The sequence below is a fragment of the Orcinus orca genome, chromosome 9 (assembly GCF_937001465.1).
Source record: "Orcinus orca chromosome 9, mOrcOrc1.1, whole genome shotgun sequence".
Lineage (NCBI taxonomy): Eukaryota > Metazoa > Chordata > Mammalia > Artiodactyla > Delphinidae > Orcinus > Orcinus orca.
In genome coordinates this window covers 82783379-82795887 of record NC_064567.1, presented here as the reverse complement: position 1 = coordinate 82795887, position 12509 = coordinate 82783379, and the positions used below count along the sequence as shown (strand labels likewise).

Genomic DNA, 12509 nt, shown 5'->3' with positions numbered 1-12509 from the left:
TGAATGTAGCGGAAGAAGAGAGTAGCATCAGGGGCTGAGCCTGGGGCTACTCCAACCTTACAGGGTCAGGAAAGAGAGAAAACAACAGTGAAGAGTTAGGAGTGAATAGTGACAAAGGAGAAAAAACAATAGAAAGTGATGTCCTTGAAGGCCAATAAACAAGTTACATTAAGGAAGAGCAACCTTTAAGTGTTTACTTTGACATGCATGAGTAGATCGCTAAAGGAGGTGCCTAGAAACAGAAATACTAAGTTATAGAGCATGCACCTTTCATATTTTAAAAGACAGTCTCAAATTGTCCTGAAAACTGGCTGCCCCAATGTAAACATCAGAACTCTGAGAGTTTATGTTTCCCAAAACTTAAGCGATCTTTAAACCATTTTAAATGTTTTCCTAATTTGATGAGTAAAATAGGACACCTTTCTGTTCTTTCAAATTGCATTTGTTTAGTGTTTTGATACTTTTTAATATATTTTTAAGCCAATTTTTTCATTTTTTGAAAAACTGTCTTTTTCCAGTGTCCCACTTAGTTGTTTGCGCCTTTCTTGTTGACTTGTATTCTTTATGTTACATACTAGTCCTTTATTTTGTAATATGTATTTTATTTATTTATAATATTTTATTTATATTTATACATAACTATTTCTTCCAGTTTTTCTCCACCTGTTAATTTTGTTGATGCTGTCTTTCGTCAAATGATTATTAGTACTTTGAGATAGCCAGAACATTTGGCAATCTTTTTTTTGACTAATTTTACCTTGGAAAAATGTTTCATTAAAAGGCTTCCCTACCTCAGTATCATAGAGACAGTTTTCTTTATTAAAAAGTCATGTTTCTGTTTTTATTTAGGTCTGTTCTCCATCTGGAATTTGTGTTTGAGGTAAGTAATAACATATATACATTCCATTTAAATATATTTCTGTGGAGAACCAGAGCCAATATTAATTAGTTGGTCACTCCAACTGCTAAATTGTCATACAACCTCCAAATATATCAAATTCCCACTTACGCTTGATCTTCTTCAGAATTTTCTATTCTGTTTGTCTTTACTACCTTGAAACTCCCTGATGCCTTCTGTGTTGAGGGTCCACAAGACCACCCTCATGTTTGATGATTTGCTAGAAAGACTCGGAGAACTCAGAAAAGCTGTTATATTCATAGTTACAGTTTATCACACCGAAAGGATACAGATTAAACTCAGTCAAGACAAAAGGTGAAAAGGGCAGGGTCAAGGAGAGATTAGGAACAAGCTTCCAGCTGTTCTCCTTCCTAGAGTCCTTGAACAGCATTTAATTTCCCAGCAACATATGTGACAAGTCCTATGAAGTACTGCCAAACAGCGAATCTCACATGAGCCTTGGTGTCAAGGTTTCTATTAAGGGTCAGTCAGGTAGGCATGGCTGACTGCCCAAGTGGCTGACCTTGGTTACTCAGTTTCCAGCAACTCCGGAGGTCAAACTGATACAGTGAGGTCCAAGTTCCCACCATAAGTCACTTTATAGCATGAACTATATCTGGCATGCCCCAAGGCCTCATGTATCAAATACACTCTTAACAGACAGGATATTCTAAAGATTTATCACTCAGGAACTAGTTGAGGGCCAATCCTTTCTCTGGAATGTGAAAGTTTTGAACATTCCAAGCCTGCTGATTAACCCTTTACTGCAATTTTCAAACAGATACTTTTTTTTTTTCATTTTGAATTTTGTCTATATTTTTAAGTTTTCCTTGGTTGGAAGGTTGGTCCGAAGCCATTAGTGAGCAATTGCAGAAGCAGAACTCTCAGCAATTACCCTCAGTAATTTGGAAGTATTGCTCTATTGATGTCATGTATCTAATAAACCTGATAAAATAGCTCATGAAAATTGATTTTTACACTTTATTACATTGTTTTTTCCCCTCTGATGGCTTTTGAAGTTTTGCTTTATCCTTAACATGTGGAAGTTGCTTTGCAATGTGTTCAGGTGTGAAGTTTTATTTGTTTCTTGCTTTTTAAATTTGTTATGATATTGCTTTGCATTAAGTGGACTTTTGTAATATGTAGAATCATATATTTCCATAATTCTGAGGTATTATTTCTTCAAATATTGGCTTTCTCTTATTTTCTCTATTACTTTTTTCTGGAATTAAATTGAAAAGAAAATTTGAACCTCTGGATTTATTCTCCATGCTTCTGAACGTCACTTTGATACTTTCTAGAGTCGACTCTTGGTTTTTTTTTAATTTTCTTTATTTTCACACATTAAAAAATGAAATATACCATACAAATGGTTTTTCATAGCAGATTACACGTGGGTCCGTTCAGACCTGCTCTCTAGGTGTTCCTGGCCTCCGAGGGGCCGCCCAGCCGGCAGCTGTTATTCAGGTGGCCAATGGGTTGATTCGGATGCAGAAGCATGCAGCCCTCAGCATGGAAGGTTCCATCCTCTCTGGTCTTAAATTAGGTTAAATGGCATCGGTGTCCGTATTTACAGACTTGAAGTGTGGCGATCCTGAGCAGTTCTGATCCTGAGTAACTGTAGGTGTCCTGTTCACCATCCACTCGCTCCAAATATTCTTTCGCGATCAGAACGTCAATGCATTTCTTAATTACTGGGATTCGAGGCTTGAATATTGAGGAGAGCTGAGTCAGTACTTCTCCAAGTAACTGCTGGTGTTTTAGAACCTTCCTCATTTTCATAATTATCACGAGAGCCGCCTGGATCAATAGTTTACGATCTGCCTCGATGTTTCTGTGTGTGGTTTCTTGTTCCTGCTTCTGTTCCATTTTCATTGGCACATTGATGTTAACCCTTAATTTCTTGTTTCTATAACCAAGATATAACTTTATTAAGGTATCTTGCTTCAATTCCATCTCATCAACAGGTGTATTTTCATCTTCCAAGACCAGTAACTTCAACTTCAATAAGATCTGTAGCACTTGTGCAAAAATGTCAGTTTTGATCTGGGTGCCGTCCATCAGCTGCTGCACGGCGTAAGCGTCTTCCGTGTTGTACCGGAGCAGGATGGCCATCTGGAATGTAGATGCCTGCAAGGTGTATCTGTTTTTGAAGCAGTTTGTTACTAATTCTCCCTCAGACAGTTGATATAACCACGTCAATTTTCTGCCACTGTGACGGCTGGCGTAAAACGCTGTCAAGCGCTGATAACTCCGTTCCAGCTCTGACGGCAAGGCAAACGTACCGGACTGCTGAGAAGGCCGTGATCCGGAGCTCAGAACTTGAATACTGAAATCCAAGCCCAGCGGCTCTGAATTTGTCGGGTGCTTTTTGAACCACTCATTCAAATATTTGCTTGTACCAATGTCTTGAAACATCTGCTGAAGTTTAGAGGTATACTCAAAACCGCAAGCTTGCTTTAACTTAGCGATCATGCTTGCTTCGGCGTCATCACTCGCACTGTTCTGATGAACAAGGCTTTTTGCCAGCATCTTTGCGTAGAACTTCTGAAACACGTCCCTGTCCTCTATATACTTGAAGACCGCTATCACTTGGTTGAGCGTGTCTTCTAGTTCTGCTTCTTCTGGGTTCTTGGACCTCTTCTTCAACAAGGAGTCACAGTATCCAGCCAGCAACTCGGAAGATTTACTGGACGACTGAGCCATTTTGGTAACTGCATTGTTGTTTATGAAGCGACCGCAAGCCTTGTCCAGCACAGCCACGAAGCCAGCATTGTTGTTGAATGCCAACATCACCAGGGCGTTGTATTTTTTATGAACATCCAACACTGTCTGTATATACATTTTGGGGTCATTTAAAGCAGCTTCTCCACACTTTTCAATTGCCGCAATACACTGATTATGAATGTGTGTCTCCAGGAGTGTTTTCAATTCTCCCAGGCCATCCTGGATTCTAGATACAAGATTATACATGCGACCCAAATCTTCACTTTTGTCGGCATCCAATAAATTCTGAAATTCCCCGTGGAAGATCTCCAAGTGTTTCTCAATGAGCACCTGCCTGCACTTCCTGGCTAGCTCTTCTTGGGTGTTCTCATGAAGGTACTGGCCTCTCCGCTGCTCCTCCAGCAGACGAGTCTCTGCCTTCTTCATATATTCAGTAACTGGGTTCTGCTGCAAGAATTTGGTACTCTCTCTGGTATAAAATCTCTCTGTGTCAGCCAAAAACCGAGACTCAAAGGATTCTTTGTACACCTTTAGCCTAGGGCCCATCGCAAAGGCATCGTCTTCGTTCAGCCCCAGTTCCACGTAAGATTGTACAATTCCACCCATCAGTCTTGTATTGATGGTTTCACCATTTCTTTCCTTTTCAATCAGTTTTAAAACAGCATGTGTTACCTGTTTATTCAATGGCCTGAAAAGACAATCTCTCCAAGTCACCAATGCAAGAGAATAGATTTGGTAGATTGCTTTTCGTCCTCCGTAATATTTGCAGAGAACCCAATATCTACTGAGGTAGGCACAAATGCCATTCAGCACTTTACTTGAAAACCGGTAATCTTCCCATTGTTGCGTGTAGAACTTCAGTACACTCTCATCTAGCAAACCTTCTCCGTCCTTAAGAAGATTTGTCAAGTAATTCTTCAAAAATTCTTTAAGCTGTTTGTACAATTCCAAGCCAACTAACTGAACTCCCTCCAGCGTCTCCCCCTTTCTTGATTTAGAAGGAGGGACACCAGCCTCTTGAGCTTGGTTTGACTGGTGCACACTCGTGCAGCAGTTATAAACATGAGTGTAGAGTTCCATGTATCTGGATTTCACCATACTTTGTCTGGTATACACTTGCTGGATTCCAGCTCTGAGGTCATCCCAGGTCTGGTCAGGGCCAATCTGCTTCAGTCCATGGGGATTCTGGCTCCTGTTGGATGACATTGTGAGTGATATTCTGAAGTCGTCCAACACAGCAATCCTTATTCAAGGTACAGCTAATTCTCCATTAGATGAAAATTTAAAATATCATTCCAGATTTATTCACAGCAGCTCAGAAAGGATGTCCTTTAAATTTAGAGAGTGAAATCTCATTGCAGGCAAACCTGGAAAGGGACGTGCAAGTAAAGCAAACACCAAAGTGATTCCAGCACTGAACCGAGTGAGCAGAAACATCTTGCTCAGAAGCAGGCTCACTGCTTCTATTGTCCTTTGTCTTCATAAGGTAATCCACTGCATTATTTGCATTATATATTTCCGTAACATGTTATGGAAAAACCGAAGCGAACTTTTTGGCCAACCCAAAAAAATACACGTGCACCTGCATTTCGCGGGTGCCTAAATGGCTCCGGCGACGTCTCTACATGGTCGTTGCTCCTGGCCCCAGTTAAATCCCCGTTCCACCAAGGTCTTGCAGTGTCCCTCAGCCTCCGGGGCTGCCCTGCCTGGAGTTGCATGCAACACGGCTCCCTCCTCCTCCGTGCCCACTCGCCCAACTCTTGTTATTCTTGGTAGTTATAGTCTATAAAGTCTCTGGGAACCTTGAATGAGCAAATACTGAGCAACTGTTCCTGGGGGGAAAGATGCACGTTTCATGTATACGAACTATTTTGTTCTTTAGCTAGTTTCAGTTTGTTATTTAACCTGACTATAATGAGTTTCTTTTTTACTAATTTCAAACAAGTTGCCATTTCTATGATCTCTAACTTATTTTTCCACAGTACATTTTTATTTTATAGCTATTTACTTTTGTGTCATGGGTGTATTTTATTTATCTCTTTGTGAATAGTAACTATATGTATTCCAACTCCTTTTGATATTTTTATATTATCTCTAAGTTATTGGGTATAAATTCTTTGATTCATGAATTTGTTGCCTCCTTTTCCAGCATTTCTCAGATGCCTGATGATTCTTAGTTTTGATTCTACGTCCTCAATTATGACCACCTGTTGACACCATGGCCTTTCCTTGCAGTCACGTTCTTGGTGATGTCATTGGTTTAAGTCTAGGAGTAGTGGCAGCCTTGGTTCATTGCTTCACTGATATCAGAACATTTTATCCCATTTCCCCCTCTTAATATAGTTATATATTAATACTTATTTACTTTTATAAACTTTCTACAGTATCTGTATTAAACATAAACCAGAATGTCAGTTTTGAATAGGAGCCAGAAATTTTGGCGTGCATGTTCAGTCCATCTTGAAACTAGAAGTTCCATTGTGTTGTTAGAACTTGACAGAAGATACAGCCATGGGAATAAATCTCCCTGACAGAACCTAGACCATAAAAAAAGTGCAGGCATAATCAAACAGTATCTCAGAATGGAAGGGGTCAAGGGAGTAAACGCTCTGGACTCCTTCCTTCCTCTCATATCCTGCCAGTGCCTTTTTGGACCAGATCCAATCATAAACCAGAGAGTAGGTGAGCACAGGAATGCAATCCATTGAAAATTTTAAAGCAGCAGCTAGAGGAAAAGTTAAATGGAGAAAAACCAGTACATCAAACTAGTTTTAAGGACTAGTTGCCCACATCCTGCCTTAATGCATACAATACAGTGTTCAATTGATTATGAATTTATAATTGAGGGCCAACTTATGTTAGCCAAAAGTAATGTGCGTGTTATAGTATAATCTATACCTCCAATTATGCTTTTTTCCTTAGTTAAAATTTTCATGAATTTATCAACATCCATAATTTAGAATATATATTTATATATAAAGATATAAATTTTACACATAAATATATATTTTATTAGAAGTAAACAATAAATTACATACATAAACACACAACTATTTTATCTTAGTGTCTTATCTAAGAAGTTATATATATATTGAAGTCCACTAGTGATCTGAAAATCAAGAGATTGGGACTGGGGATGCTCTGAACAGAATAATTTAAATTTCTTTTCTTATTAGGCCTTCTTACTGAGTCACTTATTTCTTTTTAAAGACAGGAAAGCAGAGGAGTTAAGGCAAATATTTGCCATGCTCAACAAACAATGTTCTGATGTGTGAATTGATTCTAATCAGGACAGCCAAAGTCAGCTAAATTAATACACCATTAGGCAGAAAATAGACGTATCATCAAGGAGTACAACCTCCTAATTTGCTGATCATGGTTGAACACTAGCCAGTAGGTAGTAACTAATGGCACCACAAACAGATGTTAACTGAACTATATTAAGTAGACACTGTGCAATTCTTTTTCTTTTCAACTCTATACTTGATGGTAATATATCATCTTTGGGTTTTCTTATTATTACTAAGTTTATAACAAATATTATTATGATAAAAATTACATAAAACATATTTTCCCTGAATCAAATTTGCTCCAAAATCTTTTCATTTTTTAACTGTAATGCAATATAAGTGATTCATTTCCTCAAATTAGCTTAATTTCAATTTAGTGAATATTTATAGATGCACCATGTGCCAGGCACTGTGGTAGGGACTGGGAAAATGAGGATGAAAAATCACATTTACTATGCGCTCAAAGAGTCATTATATGCTAGAGGAAGAAGTCATGTAAATGAATAATAATGTGCAGGACAATAGGTAGAGCAAAGTCCATAGATGAAATAGGTGACATTGTAATAAGTCAGAGAGAATGTGATTGTATCTGAGAGGTTTATAGGTCCCTTAGAGAAGTTGGGATCTGAATTGTGTTTTTTTGGGTTTTTGTGTGGTTTTTTTTGCGGTACGTGGGCCTCTCACTGTTGTGGCCTCTCCCGTTGCGGAGCACAGGCTCCGGACGCGCAGGCCCAGCGGCCATGGCTCACGGGCCCAGCCACTCTGCGGCATGTGGGATCTTCCCAGACCGGGGCGTGAACCCATGTCCCCTGCATCGGCAGGCGGACTCTCAACCACTGCGCCACCAGGGAAGCCCCTGAATTGTGTTTTATAGTAGATTCAATAGCCTCCTTCAAGATGTGTACTTATATCAGTTGGTGGTGGATTGGGGCGTACCAGGGCAAGAAAGGTGTCCCCTTTTACTGAGCATTTCTCTTAATGCAGCTTTATATATAAGTTATGGACTATCATTTATACTCTGATTGCTGAATTAAAATTTTTTTAATGGAACAGTTCATAACTCCAAATCCGAGTATTAGAATCAATCGTTTTATTTATTGCATTTATTGCCCTATCAACATCATTGAGGACTGCTCAGTACAAGGTGCCAACTATACCTACTGGTAGAGGATACATAGATGAACAGTGAATCCTTCTTTAAAGTACTGACAAGCTAGTAAAAAGGCAATATGTACGTATGCAGGAGGTACACAAAATGGTAACAATATAACGGTGACACTAATACAACAAATGGTAACTTAAATAATTATAATAAAGTACAACAGAATATGAATGGTATAATTTATGTTTTTGTAGTGTTTAATCACTTATACATGTTTCCCACATTAATTTCATTTAATGTTCACAAATACTCTCTGAGATTGATATTGGTATTCCTATTTTATTGATGAAGCAAAAGAGGTAGAGAGAAGTAATAAATACGTAGGAAGTAAATGAAAGAAAAAAATTCAGGGCCAGAGCTGAAAAAGAAAATAGAGTATAAAAGATAGATTGAACTTAAAACTCTTGAGAAGAGGCTGGGGAAGGCATGTGGAGTTAGTGGAAAGAAAAGACTATGCAGAGACCAGCTTGGCTAGACTATGCATATGAAGAAAAATAGTGTATACAAACATGTGAAATCTTTAACATAAAAAATTAGGAAAAAATGTTCGACAATAGAGAAATGATTAAATAAACTATTGTGTGTGTGTGTGTGTATATATATATATAGTAATTCTAAGAAGTATTAAAAATGATGTAAATGAATATCTAAAGTCATAGTAATGATGAAAATAATTGACTTTTAGGCAACCAATTTTTAAAAATAATGAATAAATGCATAAGGTAAAAAATCCAGAAAATATGAAAGGGTTTGTAGTGAAAAGTAATCATTCCTTTTCAGTACCCACTTCATCCCCTGTCCAGAGGCAACATGATTATAGATAATTTATGTATCTCTCTAGATAATCTATGCATATAGAAGCATATACACACATAGGCACTATATACACATATTCATTTTAAAATTCTTGGTTTTTAACCCTGTTTTTGAAAATTTAACAATGTGTCTTGGAAATGGTTTCATAGTTTATATAGAACTACCACTGTGTATATGCACTATAATTTATTGGTGATGGAAATCTTTTCACATTTAAAAGAAATTTATATTTCCTTTTTTTGGTGAATGATTGGTTAATATCCTTGCTTATTTTAATTGGGCTATTGATTTTTTCTGTTAATTTTAGAAGCTCTTTTAAATCTAATTATTCCTATAATTGTCTGTGTTATAATTTTTGTTTTACAATCTTCTCTTTTATCCTGACTGTATTTATGATATTTGTGCTCTGTAGTTATATTTTATTTTTGTGTAGTTGAGTTGATCAATCTTTTTTCTAGTTCACTTACATTATTTCATATTTTCTTCCATTACTTTTATCATTTTCATATCCTACATTTACATCTTTGATCCCTTTAGCATTTTAAAAATAATAGAGGCAAGAGGGAGGGATCCTTTTTAGTTATCTTATCATTTGTTGAAAAATTTTGTCATTTCCCCAATTACATGAAATACCTTTATCTTGTAGTAAGTTGACATAATTTTAAATCTATTTCTGATATCTTTTATTCATTGATCTGTGTAAATATTCTTTGCCTGTCATTATCTAACTTATTTTTTAAATGGGTAACTATTTAACTATCACTTATCATCAATCACTCTAACTATTTGAAAGACTGTATTGGCTGACCATCCGTTACATTTATTTCTCAAAAACTTTCTAGGATACATGCAATGATTTAATATGCAAATATTAATGGAACAATGTGCTGTCTCCACTGCTGCAGCTAGTCCAAAAGGTACAAGTAATATTTATTTTCTCCTTTGTCTATCACCAATTTTATAATTTTCTTACCATTGACTAGAACTTCAGTCTAGATGGCTTGTTTGGAGTTTGAGTTTAAGAGTTTGGAGTTCTCAGTTGCTTTAAGGTTGCCAGTTTGGGTTTACTGCAATTGCCTATTAGACTCATCAGCAGGCATGAAAATGCCAAGAGATGCTCCAGTGAACTCCTAGGTTCTAGATACAGTTCTGTCTTCCCACATTGTATTGCAGCAACCACTCCTTATGGTATTTGGGATCACGTCCGATGATATGGTAATTCTTTTCCTGGCCTACTGTTCCACTGGTATGAGGGAACATTGACCAGCTTCTGCTTTAATGGAACCCTTACAGTGTACACAGGAAGAAGCTTCCCCTTGTTGCTTCCCTTCCCCAGTCCCATTTGGCTTCATGTCCTCTAATCCAGCAGAACCTAAATTTGTAGGGTCAGGAAGTAGAAATTCTGCAAAATGGTCACTGTGAGGAGTGATGCAGTGGGCCAATTCTGCTTCTACCCCTCATTTCATGGTCCCAGGTAAGTCTAGAGATTGGGGCCATAGCGTTGCATATCAGGCATTAGTTCAATGCATATTTCTCATCTTAGCAGATACCCAAAGATGATGCTTTACACATTTTAACAGGTGCTTCAAAAATCTATTATGCTAGCTGCTTCCAAGATGGCACCCTGTATGGTAGGACCAGAGAGTGAATTCCGGAGTCAGGCACTCAGGGTCATACCTTCTCTCTTAGAACGGCCCCTTGGTCTGAGGTTATATTATGAAAGATTCTATGTAACTTAATCAGGTATAAGCTTTTGAGCTGTGCTCCTGGCAGAGGCACAAGGCAGAAAAGGCAAACTTGTATCCGGAGATAATTTCAAGTCTGAGAAGAGAAAATTGCTGCCCTTCCAGGGTAAAGCGGCCCAATGTAATCAACCTGCCATAAAGTGAAAGGCTGGGTCCTAGTGGTGCAAGGCTTGGCATTGGTTTCTGCTGCTGGCAGCTCAGGAATTCTACAGTTATAGAGTGGGTAGATCAGCAGTTTCAATGGAAATTTTGTACTTTGTTTTGCATTAACCTAGGGTTATCCCATGGAGGTTAACTCCCTGATGTATCCATGTTCACACAGGCATCAGAAAGACTGAATGGGTTCATGCAGGTGTCCCACATAGTGGTGGCAGAGAAACCCTGGGTCAGAAGAGAAGACAGAGTGGAGAGAAGGCAAGGTGTTGTTGGGTTACGTCTGCATGTAGCTGGTTGCTGTAGCAATGGCCAGAGCAACAAGTTGGACTGAGAGGATATGAACCAGGGCATGTGAATCATCTGATCCTGTGAACCTCATCAGGACACTAGTGTTTGGGATGTTATTTTGCTTTCAGTAAAATCAAATAGAGCATGACCACAGAAGAATACATCAAATACCAAGGCTAGGAATTAGTCTCTTTATATCTAGGCAGGACTAAGGAGAGAAAGCCTCTACTTCTGAATGGCAAATCTTCTATGTTCCTGAGTGGACATCTAGTGTATGACTATTTTAAGGTCCTTGATACAGATTTCTAAATGATTTTTAAAACATCATGAGAGTACATTGTATAAGAGTATCCATTTCACTGTATCTCTGATAAAATTGGGAATGAAAATTTTTAGTCTCACAATTCAACAGTTGAAAAATAGCATCGTATTTTAAATTTGCAATTCTTAGTTTACTACTGTGGTTATATTTTTGAAATATATATAAACTTATTCTTCTCTGGGTGGCCACTTCAAATCATTTGCCCATTTTTAAACTAGATCTCTTTAGCTAAGAACTCTTTATATCTGAGACCTCTTTATAAGTTATGAAGACTGACCTACTGTCCATCAAATACAATGCAAATATTTTCTCACTTTTTTATTTGCCTTCTAATATTAATCATGATTTTATATATTCAACCCCTCCCTGTTTTTCTTAATTTTTTCCGTAAAAACTGACATTTGAGTAGTCTCTTTCTTCTTGTTTTTTGCCAGGCTTGTTAGTGAAAGCTAAATAAAGTCTGCCAGTCACAGTTAGTTGTCACTTGTCTTTACTTATCTGTTATAATCTTCACTTGTGTATCATCAGTTTTTATTTTTACAGTTATTGATAGTTATGGAAAGAGCTTAAAATTTGCCCTGTGAAGCAAATGGATGATAAAATTATGTTTTTTAAAAAATTATAACTTATCTCTGTTGAGTGACTCAAAACAATTTTATTAATCCCTTACCTCAAGCAGTGTGGAGTATATTAAGATGCTAGATCTTCAAACTGTGGTTTGCATACATCAGTATCAGCATTGGGTACATGCTTGCAGAATCTCAGGCCTTAGACCAGATGTACTAAATTAGGATCTACGTTTTAACAATATCCCCTAGTAGTTCATCTGTCCATTATTGTTTGAGAAATATCATTTTAGATCCTCTAGTCTACTTTCAGGGAGACATAAAACCAACCAATTAATTTATCAGTTTCCTGGATGACGAGATTCATAAAAATTAAAATTGTAGAATGTCGTAATAGAAATATATATTATTGCTAATTTTTTCTACTCCCATCTCAAGATTTTAATTTTACGTATTGAACACATGAATTGGCATCTGAGCTTTAGACAATTTTCACTCTGATAATCACCACTAAACTGAGATTTTCAGCACCATATATA

General features: G+C 37.4%; 1 protein-coding gene across 1 annotated transcript; it reads right to left on the bottom strand.

Annotated features, from left to right (window-relative positions):
* Positions 1 to 2405: 2405 nt before the first annotated feature.
* Positions 2406 to 4986, bottom strand: LOC101276725 (cullin-1-like). Its single transcript, XM_033439862.2, has one exon. The coding sequence runs from the start codon at positions 4829 to 4831 to the stop codon at positions 2441 to 2443; it is 2391 nt and encodes a 796-aa protein (XP_033295753.1). The 5' UTR covers positions 4832 to 4986; the 3' UTR covers positions 2406 to 2440.
* Positions 4987 to 12509: the final 7523 nt, after the last annotated feature.